A 13124-nucleotide genomic window follows, 5' to 3' on the forward strand; every position below is an offset into this window, starting at 1 on the left:
GCTGGGACTTGAACCAGTGCACATTTGGGATGTCAGCACTGCAGGTGGTAGCTTAATGAGCTATGCCACAATGCCAGCCCCTTTGTATTCTTAAAAATATTTATCCATTTATTTAAAAGGCAGTTTACAGAGATGGAGAGATAGACACTTCCGATTTTTTAAAGAGCATTTGAAAAGATATTTTTGCTTTTAAAAATAAAAATATACAACGAGCCATTTTCAGAGATGAAGTTGTAAACACAGAAATAAGCTACAGACTTTGTGGCACTAAGACCGAGCTTCTTCTGAGCACAACTGTACCCTATATCATTGTCCCAGCTACCTTGAATACGTAATCCAGCATCCTGCTAACATGCCTACGGGCATTGGATTAACGCTGCTCAGGCAGGAGACTCGGCTGGAACATCTGACTTCTGGTTTCAGCCTGGATCAGTCCTGCTGGTTGTAAGCATTTCGGGAGCAAATCAGCACATGAAATCCCTTTCTCCTTGGCACTCTTTCAAATAAAGAAGTAAATCTTTGAGACAAAAAAATGACAAAAAACCCTAAATAATGTCTGAGGTCTGTACCAGGTTAGGAGAATTGTATAACAAAAATCTGGGAAACCACCTGTACGTCCACCTCCTACCTGAACATGTGGAGCATTCAACAAAGCCGTTAATTCTTGTCCTTCCTTCTGTTGAACTGGTTTCAAAACAGTTTGTACCTAAGAAAGAAAAAACACACCTCAATATTTTTGGTCCAGAATTAAACTGCTTGTTTTTCTCAGCATACATCACAATGGCTGTCATTATGCTAACTGTCCCAGGGTCTTCCCTTAGAGTTGGCAGGGGTCCAAGTACTCTGTTCCTCTTCCACTGCTTTCCCTGGCACACCAGCAGGGAGCTGGAACAAAAGCAGAATGGCCGGGACTCTATTTGGCACATACACGAATGCCAGCTTTACCTGCTACACCACAATGGCGGCCCCCATTATTTCTTCTATTATTTCTTGTCATGCATATATTAAAATGGCATATTGTGTACACACATGTAAATTTTACCTATATTTTAGCAAGCAACTTGTTCAATCAAATGCATTTTTTTGTTTTGTTCTTCATAACTAATTCAACTCATTCAGAACAAAGTCACATTCTCCCAGTACTACAATTTTGCATTTGATTGCTTTTTATTGTTTTGTTACACTGGTGAGTTCCTGCAGAAAAATTATAAAACCAGTGGTGAGAACCTAGAGATTATTTACCTTATTGCAGACCCAAATGGAAACATGTTGGGTGTTTCACAATTACGTAACATTTTTGGTACTCACTAACAAGTCAGCAAAATGCATCTGAATTGACAGAATTCAGATTTTCTTCACAGAAATTCAATATTTACAGAATATTGATTTTCTTCACATCAAGTCAGTTGTAACTATGTATAACCATATATGCCTGTCTCCTTTCATCTATTCACGTATGTTATTTCAAAATACTTACCGAAAATGGATTCATCAGAAGAAAAATTCAAGCTTATTAATGTGGTTCCCTTGGCCTTCAGGATTTAGACTGTATGTTTTAAGGTCATATCCTATCTGTCCCCATTATTTAAGAAATATGCCAGGCTTTCTCAGTCACTACTGCCTTGTGTCTTTTGGCAAAGGAATAACCAATAACCATTTTCTCTTCAGTTTCCTGATGAATTTTGAATCCTTTTGCAAGATTCAGCAAATTGTTTCCTCTGTTTCTTTCTTCTTCCCATCAATCCTTTCATTCTTCTCATCCACACGCAATTTTAGGGACATTTCACAACACAGTTGGCATCTTTCCCTCATGACCGTTATTGCTCTTCTCATTAGACTGTAATTATTATTGACTCATTCACTGGTTTTCTCTAGTGATAGCCTAGTTTAACTTTTGCAGGTGGATAGGCATTTGGGTTATTTCCAATTTGTGTGACTACCTATATGTCATTAGGTTCAAACCTATGTAAGAACAATGTGGATAATATTTTTTCATTTCTCTTCAGTATACACTTAGGAGTAGAGCTGGTACTTTAGACTCTATAACAATTAACTTTAAAACGTAAACCCAAACATTTTCCCAAAGCTATAGTGTTAATTTATACTCTATCAGCAAGGTATCAGTTTTAGCTGTTTCACGAGTTCACCAATACTTAGCACTACCAGTGTTTTAATTTTAATTATTTTCAGGATAGCACTATCTTTTTTTTTCCTGTTGGCTAATGCTTATTGGCCACCTGGATTTTCCCCATTTTTAAATCTGAAACGTGTTTCTTCTTTGTCAATTTTTTAAACTCAGCAGTTAACTGAACAGTCTTCTTGTTAATTTTCAAGAATACTTATATATTCTGGATACAAGGTTTTGTCTCACACATAAACACACACAAACACACAATATCTCAAAAGTTAAATAACCATTTCTGCGCTGGCTTGCTTTTCTACTTTCATAAAGGTGTTTCTGAATATACAAAAGTTCAATTAATGAAGTCTATGTCCCTAATTTTTTCTTAAATAAAAGGACTACAACGAGGCTGGCACTGTGATGCAGCGGGTCATCACTGCTTGCATGCTGGCATCAGCTATTCAGACAGCCGCTTCAAGTCCGACTTTCTGCTTACAGCTCAGGAAAAGTAGCAGGAGATGGCCCGAGGGTCTGTGCCTACGTAGCCGTGTGGGAACACAGGGATGAAGTTCCTGGCTGCTGGCTTCACCTGGCCCAGTGCTGTCCTCTACTGCTATGTGGGGAGTGAACCACTGCATGAAAGATTCTCTTTCTCTCTTTCAAAAATAAATAAAAATAAAGGTTTTCAGTAACTACTCAAATTTATTTTAATTATGAAATTTACTCACATGAATCAGCTCTCTGAAATAAACATATGCTTTTAGAATAGAATACATACAGGCAAAGTTTTCTAATCACAGTAAGTTGTTAACCCCAGTCATTAACACAAATTACAATACTCTAGTAATCACAATACTCTAATAATACTGATTTATTAGCACTAATGTTACCTTGTAATGTCAACATGATGTTCAGAATACGTACCTCCTGTGCAAGATCTTGTGCATTGGCGAGAAGAGGAAACGGAGGGCTGGCCTTGTTCATGTGTACGGTGACAGCGTTGTGGATCTTAAATGCATTCTGGAAATCTTTATTTTGTAAGAGTTGTAAAAGCAGAGAAATATCTTCCTGGCTCTGAGAATCTACCAAAGTGTGCTGGATATGTTTAAGTGAAGAAAACAAGTCTTCCACTTCTAGTAGGAGAGGAAAAAGTATCTAAAATTAATTGGTTTTGCTTTAACTAAAGATGCGTTTTAAGATGAAACTTCATCAAACTGTAATGATTTACATTTTTGGAAAAAAATCTTACATATCTTTCAGTGTCAATCAGTGTCACTTTCTGTAATTTTTCAGTAAAACTCCCTAAAATCTGTACAGAATAACTACATCCTTGAGAACTTAAAAAAAATCAACTATAAATAGGAGAAAAACAGCAATAAGCATTTTAAAATCCCCAATAACTCTACCACGTAAAAGCAAAATTTCCCCCTTAATATCTTAGGGTATTTCCTTTTTCCATAACCATACGTTGTCAATTATTTCCCCCAATTAGTAAATAGTCTTTTAAAACATAATGGCTCAGTAATTTTCTATGATCAAGTTAAATCCTATTTATAGTAACTATTACACTAAATTTTAATATTTAAGTTGCTTCCGAGTTTTTGCTTCTGTAAATAATAACATTTCAGTGCACAGAAATCACTGCTACATATAAACTTGTCTGAGATTCTTATATTCTCTTAAAATAACTCCTGGAAACAGAACTTTTAAACGTGATCCTGACATGAAGATGCCAAAGCAGTCTTTACTACCTGACATCCCATTAGCAATATTTTCTCCAACATTCTCAATTTTTTAAATCTTCAACTTACTTAAGAGGGAAGTTTAAGTTTAGTCTACAATGGACTTCTTTTGTGGTTTAGATCACCTGCAATGATTACTCTCATTTCCTAAAAGTTCTAAGCATTTGTACGCACCTTGATAGTGTACCCGCACAGCACATGCATCACGTTATGATCAACAACACGGAATCTCTTGTTCCAATAGGAAGAGAAAGCTGGGGGGCAGGGGAAGGTGTAAACCATTCAAGAGTCAGGAATTCCCTTTGGCTGTCCTGTATGGGGTGGCAGCAAGCCCAATGCCTGGATCATCATGTATTGCCTCCTTGCATCATCATGCATTAGCAGGAGTCTGGCTCAACAGCATGAGTAACTAGGACTAGAGTCAGGCACTCAGGGAAACAGGCGCTCAAAGCAGTGACTTAATCCATGACACCATAATGTCCTAATCTTTAATCATCTCTTTCCAAAACATACAGTTCTGTCATTGCATGGCCTAGAAAGTGGCACACAGTTGACCAGTAAATCTTCCCAGAGGGAATAAATGCACATTATCACCTCCCATTAGCACAACTACATGAAGCATATGTTCTTTTCTCAGCTTCTAACTACAGTGTTCTCCCCAGCTCCTCCAGCTTCACTCTTCCTACCTACACTCCCAACAGAATAGATATTAGAGAAAGATACGTTGGATCAGGTCCGGCACTGACCTATTTACCTTCCAGTCATTCATTCTGTCATATGAACAGAAGACAATACAGGCTTACTCAAAACTTATAATTCAATGTAATTCTCTAACATGACAATCTATAGGATGATTTGAGGGAAAGAGAACAAGTGAGCAAGCAACAGGGAGCTGTGTATCATCTTGGAAATGGGGTTGAAAACAGCTCTCCAGGTCTACATTTGCTGTTATATTTGTGGCCATTTAAAAAAAATCAAATAAGACTTTTAAAATTTTATTTGAGAGGCAGACAGTGAGTTCGCATGCACTCATCCTCAAATGGCCACAACTGTGAGCAGGACAAGCTCCAGGCTGGTAGCATCTATCAGCACTGCCTCTCAGGGTACGCAGCAGCAGGAAGCTGGAGTATGCAATGCGGAATGCAGTGTCACTCTACTGGGAACTTAACCTCCTGGCCAAATGCTGGCCCATTTGTGGACTCTTATTGTAGGACATTTCAGCATGGAAGTTCTTTACAGTTGACATGGAACTGCCTTTTCCTATATGATCTTTTTCATCATTTGTGCTTTTTGCAGGCCATTAATATGTACCAACATTTCTTCAAGCTTCATTTACACTTAAAATAATTTCTCGGGGCTTATTTTGGCAAAGTTTGAGGGGTTATTTTAACTTTTAAAATTTTGATAGTATTGCGCCCAGTATGGTAGCCTAGCACCCAAATCCTTGCCTTGCATGTGCCGGGATCCCATATGGGTGCCGGTTCATGTCCTGGCTGCCCCACTTCCCTTTCAGCTCCCTGAGGGAGTGAATAAGTTAGTCAGAAGATCTTTCTCCCTGTAGATTTGACTTTTTAAATTTTTTTTTTATTTTTGAGATTTATCATACAATACTATATGGTCTGGAATTCCCCTTCCCCCACTTTCTGCCTGACTGATTTTCCCATTATGTCACACTCTTCATAAGGAGTTACAATTCTATTAGTCTGCTATTTAAGTGTGCCCAGACAATAGTGGTACAATGTCAAACAGTCCCTCATCCCATTGCCTAGATATATCCAACACTTTCACTGGGAGTTTCTCTTTTGTTTGGACGCAGCGATGCATGTTGCATTGTGTCTTCACCTTAAAATTTCTATTCCCTGAAAATATAGTCAGGTAATATCTACATAGTATAATTTATGTTATTAAGTCTGAGGGAATCGTGTCAGTTTCCAATATATCTACTTGAGGAATAAAAATTTGGACACGCATTCAGTAGCTTTATTTAATATATAAGAAGTATTTCTTTTCTTTTAAATGTTTTTTAAAAATTTATTTGAAAGGTAGAGTTACAGAGAACAAGAGCAATCGACCCATTGGCTCACTCCCAAGATGGCTGCAATGGTCTGGCTGGACCAAGCTGCGACCGCAAAGATGGCGGAAGCCCAAGGACTTAGGACCACCTTTTCCACTTTCACCAAGCCATTAGCAGGGAGCTGGATGGGAACTGCGGCAGCTGGGACTTGAACTTGCACCTAGTGTCACAGCAGCTTAAATCACTATGCCACAAAGGCAGCTCCTCTTTTTAAATTTAAGACCATAATATTCAGATAACTGAACTCTGGTTTTTCAGTAGACAGTATTAAAATAAATTCATTTAAAAATAAGCAAAAACTCACAAAAGATTCTAAATAGGAATTATTCACTGATAAAAGGGTTAGCAATTAAAAACAAATACTACAGAACTAGAGAAGCTGAGAGACAGCAGACCAAACTCTTATCCCTAAAAGTGGCAAGATGGTGGAAAACTGCCTTAAGGTGACTACCCTTAAATCAACTACCAATGGTTATGACTTTTCCCCAGATGAAACCGAAAGGCACTTAATCAGAAGGAGTCCCAGATTTGTAGTCGGAATACCTGGATCCTAGTGATGATGGTGTGATCACCTATTAGTTGTATTTTAATGCCACTAGATAATCCATCTCAAGTCTCAGCCTTTCTAGAAAAATCAAAGGGTTTGACTAGAATAGTATTTCTTGAATTTTTGTTAGCTATTCATTAAACATACACTTAGTTTCTAATCTTAAAAAAATACATTCTAAATAAAATAGTATACTCATAACGTACATTTTAATGTTTTCTATTTTATTCTAGATTCTAAGAAATCAGCGGTTGATCAGATGGCTATAATTGAAAAGAACAAGTGGTGTCAAGTATGTACAGAAACTGGGACTTGGGCCCAGCACGATAGTGTAGCAGTTAAGCTCCTCACCTTGGACGCACTGGGATCCCAAACGGGCGCCGGTTCTAATCCCGGCAGCTTCACTTCCCATCCAGCTCCCTGCTTGTGGCCTAGAAAAGCAGTCGAGGACAGCCCAGAGAATTGGGACCCTGCACCCATGTGGGAGACCCAGAAGAGGTTCCTGGCTCCTGGCTCCTGTCCCTGGATCGGCATAGCACCGGCCTATGTGGTCACTTGGGGAGTGAATCATTGGATGGAAGATCTTCCTCTCTGTCTGCCCTCCTCTCTGTACATCTGCCTTTTCAATAAAATAAATAAATCTTTATAATAAAAAAAACCCAGAAACTTGGACTCTTACCTATTATTGATGTTAATGTCAAAAGACATAAATAATCATTGTGGGAAAGAATATGACAGTTCTTCAATAAGTTATGTGTAAAGTTATCAGACTATCCAGCAATTGTACTGAGCACACATCCAAAAAATATTGAAAAACAGGTGCTCAAACAAAAACTTGCACATAAATTTTTTAACAGTACTACTCACAATAGCTAAAACAACTTAACAATCCAAATACTTCACCTACAGATGAGTGGATAAGCAAAATAGCACAAAATGTGTTAGATCCACACCGTGGAATATTATCCAGTCATAAAACACAGCATAAGGTGCTGACTCATGCTGCAACATGGATGAAGCTTAGAAACAGTCTGACGGAAAAGAGGCAGATCACAAAAGGGCATTTATTATATGATCCCATTCATATTCCAGAATAATCAAATCCAAAATACAGGAAAGTATAAATTGATGTTTTTCAGGCACTGAGAACAGGAGTCAGTGCCTGCTAACAGGTATCGTTAGCAGCCAGGCTGATGACAATACTTCATAATCACATAGCGGTAATGGTTGCACAACTATGTAAATGTGTAAAAAATGAATGACCTGTACACTTTAAACCTATTCATTTAAAGTAGAATTAAAAAACTACTGGTTAAGATCTAAAAGTTAACTTTATGTATTCAAAAGTAGGTGAGTGATCTCCCTGGTAGTTTCTGGTTCTTGTAAAAAATAAATTTTACTCAAGTCTATAGTGTGTTATTCACTTACATTATCACCCCCCCACCAATCTGGACCTCAAGGAAACTGTGGCTCAGAACAACTGAGCTGCTCAAGTCAGCAGGAATTAAGTGACAATAAAAAGTACTTAAGCACAGGCCCAACACTGGACACAGTAGTTCAGATGCCACTACGGATGCCTGTGTCCAGTAGCAGAGTGCCTGGTTCAAATCTCATTTCTATTTCCCACCCAGCCTCTTTCTAACGCACACCCATATGGAAGACCCAGATGGAGTTCCCAGCTCCGGCCAGAAGCTTGGCTATTGCAGACATTTTGCAAGTGAATTAGCAGAAAACACATTTCTCTCTCTGCCACTCTACCTTCCAAATACATATTTTTAGAAAAGCACTAGTTCTGATCCAAGGGTTCTTGCTCTTTCAATACAACTATGATACGCACTTCTGAATGTGCTATCAATAAAATAATGAAGTTACTCTTTGCAAGAAGGAAGAAGTTAAAATCTACTACTGATAAGTAGGAAGAAAATTTGATGCATTTTCTGAAAAACTTAACCAAAATTTACACAAAAAGGTATTCTTTTTTTTTTTTTTTTAAGATTTATTATTGGAAAGCCGGATATACAGAGAGGAGGAGAGACAGAGAGGAAAATCTTCCGTCCGATGATTCACTCCCCAAGTGAGCCGCAATGGGCCAGTGCTATGCCGATCCAATGCCGGGAACCAGGAACCTCTTCCAGGTCTCCCACGCAGGTGCAGGGCCCCAAATCTTTGGGCCATCCTCGACTGCTTTCCCAGGCCACAAGCAGGGAGCTGGATGGGAAGTGGAACTGCCGGGATTAGAACCGGCGCCCGTTTGGGATCCCGGGGCTTTCAAGGCGAGGACTTTAGCTGCTAGGCCATGCCGCCGGGCCCACAAAGAGGTATTCTAAAATGAATCTTCTATATTCTAAAAGACTTATTGAAAGGTAGAGAGCAAGGGAAAGAGAGAGAGAGACCTTTCTTCTACTGATTCACTCCCCAAATGGCTGTGAAGCCAGGGAGACTAGACCTCCTTTAGCATCTTCTACATGGGACCAAGAACTTGGGCCATCTCCAGCAGCCTTCCCAGGCATGTCAGCAGGGAACTGGATTACAAGTGGAGCAGCAGGCCTTGAACCAGCTCTTGTACGACATGCTGGCATCATAGGTAGTAGCTTACCCCACATGTCATGACATCTACCCTTACAATGAATTTTTTAAATTTTTACTTTTTGATTAGGACTAATTTTAGTAATTTGACTAAGAAAACTCTCCAATGGTCTCTACACGTTCAACATTAAAACTTAGTATTGGGGAGGGGTGGGGAGAATCCAACTACCTATGAAACTGCGTCACATAATACAATGTAATTAATTAATTAAAAATAATAAATACAAAAAGAAAAAAAAACTTAGTATTAACAGGTTGAATAAACTTCAGTAAAAAATAAATCTCCAAAAGAATGGTCAATAAAGTTTATTTGGAACTATCTACAGCAGTTAAGCAAAAAATAGATAGCAAAAATAATTAACATACTAGAATTAGGATAAATTAAAATTCAAAATTTGCTGGCACAGAATTTTGTTTATTAACTTTAAATGAGCTCTATTTCTAGTATTTTAAAAGCTATATCCAGACTTTGCAAATATATTTATTTATTTTCATTTATCTAAAAACCAGGGAGAGAGAGAGAGATGTTTTGCCTGCAAGTTCATTCCCCCACATGACTCAAAACAACAAGGGCTGGACTAGTACAGAGCCAGGAACACGAACTCCATCCACATCTCATACACGGGTGGCAGGGAGCCAACTACTTGAGCTGCTGTACCGCAGGGTATGTATTATAGGAAGATGGAATAAGAAGTGGAGTTATGGGGATTCAGGTGCCCAAACCGTCATCACAGCCCCTGTACCTTTACCTGAATGACAATCTTAATGTTTATAACAATTAGACAAAATTCCAGTATATGCTATAGTCAATCAAATCAGCTATTGATAGAACTGTGGAAAAGCCATTTTACTTTCAAATACACAGATATTAATCAAAACTCAATCGTTATTAGTACGAAACGTTTCATTTCCTAATTTCATTCTTCCTAGCTGTCTTTATTTTCTTTAACAGAATCAGGTTTAGATTGGAAAACTCCTAATGACAGGTTACAAGCCTACTTACTAAACACAAAACAAGTCACCATGGGTGAGTGTGTTTGCTTTCCTGATGTCTCATCAAGGTTGTAACATCCCCAAATACCTTCACATGTGAAGGCACTTGAAAAAGTTCATTAACAAAATTAGGGTCCAGTGCAATGGCTCAGAGGCTGAAAAACCCTTGCCTTACAAGCGCTGGGATCCCATATGGGCACTGGTTTATGTCCTGGATGCTTCATTTCCCATCCAGCTCCCTGCTTTGTGGCCTGGGAAAGCAGTAGAGGATGGCCCAAAGCCTTGGGACTGTACTCTCATGGGAGACCTAGAAGAAGATCCTGGCTTCTGGCTCCTGGCTTTGGAGCACTTGGGGAGTGAACCAGCAGAGAGGTCTTTCTGTATCTTCTCTCTGCAAATCTGCCTTTCCAATAAAAACAAATCTTAAAAAAGAATTTAAAAAAAAACCCACACAATATTAAGAAACAAAATTAAGAGTATGAGTTTTTTGGTATAAAAAAAGAAGTTCATGCATAGATTTTTTTTCTCAAATAGGCATCTTCCATGTCATGAAAAAAATCTGCATCAAAACAAGCTCATACTTTTTGTTCCATTTCCCTGTTATCGGCTAAAAAAGATAAACGTCTTTTTTTCCTAGCTGACCCTCTCTAAACATTCTAGTATATCTACTTATCCATATCCCTGACCCAAAATTACTTGTCTACAAACACAAAAACAGTGATATCTATCGGAACTAGCCTACGCTAAACCTCATCTCACTCTAACCTGCATTTTGTTCCTCTCTCAGTATTTCACAAGGTAAGTTTGCTTTGAATATAAAAGAGAACAAAGATAGTGCAATTCATTTGTAGGAAAGTAAGTTCTCAAAACTAATACTAATTTTAAAGAAGCCTCCCTAGCATATCAAAATTCTTACATTTTATATTAGTTGCTCAAACTAAGTTCTACATCACTATTTTCTAACTTTCAATCCGATTCAAACTGCTTTTAAACAAGAAAACTGTTTATATCCTGAACACTATTCGACAATTCTATTTTTCTACTTTTATTAATAAACACTGCCAAATTCACAAATATTTTCATTTCAGAAAACCCCTGAAAATTAAAATACCTAAACTACAGTTTCAATTCTTAGGAGTACTTAGTCTACTCACAGGTAAATGATGCATCACTTGAAAACCGAAGGCTTCCTCTCCAATCAGCAGCCCCACTTCCCCTCCTTTCAAACAAGGCTGCTGTTTCTGGCTATGACAAAGGCCAAGGAGTTGCTGCCTATGTGCACACTAATCAAAAACTGGCAAAGAGACACGCACCATTTCAAGGGAGTATTTTGTTACAGTTTGATGTGTTAGCACATTATGAACATGAAAAAAAAGTTTGGTCTAAAGCTGTTGTACTTTATTTTAAATGAAAACTTCAGATTGAATATATCCAAACACTGTGGTTATGACTGACAGAAAACAGCTTATACTAGCTTTTCGTGTTAACTTGGAGTAGACATTTGTGTTAAGTCTCTTACCCATTAAATTTACCATTTTTCAACATTTTCTCCTGTCCAAGAAATGAATTATAAATAGCTGGCACTACATCACAGATCATGCTAAAGTAAAATATATAAAACAGTCTTAAGTTACAAGGATCATATGAAGGTATTCTTGAAAATCATACTGGGCCACAAACTGGAAATAAATATAGCTGACCTTTAATTTAAACTTGTTTAAAAGTCAGCAATGGAACAAACAGGTTCTACTTTTTGTGTTCAAGCAGAAACAAAACATACTTTTTCCCCCTAAGTGAATCTGGCTTATGCTACAGAATCTCATGGAAAAAATGGAGTTAAAAATTTGAACTATTTTTACCAACTTAGGGGGAAAAACGTATTTTTATGCAAATTTTTAAATCCATGAATAATTTTTTTCATAATATGCATTTTCATGAACTTCTGGAAGATCTGCTGCATACATCTTAAACATTTTTCTGCTCCCAAATAAATTTATTTTTTGAATTCCTCTTTTCCCAAATTTTTTGTAGTAGTATCATATTTAATGTGATAACCACATCTGTAAAGCTTGTAACAGTTATGTTCGTTTTAAAGGAACTTACCCAGAAAAGCAGAAAATTCAGCCCAGGCTGGGTTGAATATATCATAATCAACTTTTTGCAACAAAGTTTATAGAATGTTTTAATAAACTAGTGGCAGAAAATGAAAATTTAGCAGACAATCACTGAATATGCACCCACGATTTCTTTTTTTTTTTTTTTATATATCTTAGGAGGTTTATTCCAACAGGGCAGGAACGGGTAGAGGTGGTGAAAGTCCGGAGGAGAAAAAGGGAAGGGGAGAGAGAGAGAGAGAAGAGCGGGGTAAGAGAGGGAGGGATAAGAGCCGGGAAAGAGAGAGAGCCGCACCTGGGGGAGCCTTTTGTCGGCCAGGTATAGTGGGTGGGGATTGGGGAGGGATTGAGGGCAGGCCCCCAGGGGATTGGTGCCTGCAGGTGAATGCCTGGGGATGATTGGCAAGTGGGCGGGGTTGGGGAAGAGGCACCCACGATTTCTTAAAAGAGAGGAACATGCACATTTGAAACGTGAATCCCAAATAAATACGTAAATTTTACATTTTTACAAAAAAATGGAATTACTGACACAGGCAAAAGAAAAACAGATGATGTGATGTAGTAGAAACTGTTCCACCTTGACCTCTTGTGCCCTAACCATCTATGTAAAGATTGTCAAAAATAAAGGAAGAAACAACCAAGAGAGAGAGAGAGAGAGAGAGAGAGAGAGAGAGAGAGAGAGAAACTGTTCCAACTTAGAAGACTTAAGTAGTTATGGACAAATTAGAAAAAAACTGGGTACCCACAGTACCCAACCTTGTGAGCATGGGTCTTAGCCTTGACTCAAACCTGTCCCCTTTGTCTGGCAATGGCAACTCCAAATTCAAACTCTGTTCTACTACCACTTCTTAGGTTGCCATCTTAAGCAAGTGGTTTAACTGAACTGACATTTCTTTATCAGCACAATTAAGATTATAGAATCTAAGAACAAGTTCATAATAAGTTT

At 38.1% G+C, this 13124-nt stretch overlaps 1 protein-coding gene across 2 annotated transcripts in view; it reads right to left on the reverse strand.

Moving 5' to 3' along the window:
• Positions 1-13124, reverse strand: part of PALS1 (protein associated with LIN7 1, MAGUK p55 family member) — a 66027-nt gene that overhangs the window by 23745 nt on the left and 29158 nt on the right. For both annotated transcript variants that reach the window (XM_058655415.1, XM_058655414.1), the window contains exons 3-4: positions 3047-3255; positions 629-706 (exon numbers count right to left, since the gene is read on the reverse strand). In XM_058655415.1, coding sequence (XP_058511398.1) covers positions 629-706; positions 3047-3255 — 287 coding nt within the window. The remainder of the gene's footprint in view (positions 1-628; positions 707-3046; positions 3256-13124) is intronic.

Source organism: Ochotona princeps, chromosome 26 (assembly GCF_030435755.1).
Source record: "Ochotona princeps isolate mOchPri1 chromosome 26, mOchPri1.hap1, whole genome shotgun sequence".
In the NCBI taxonomy this organism is placed as follows: Eukaryota; Metazoa; Chordata; class Mammalia; order Lagomorpha; family Ochotonidae; genus Ochotona; species Ochotona princeps.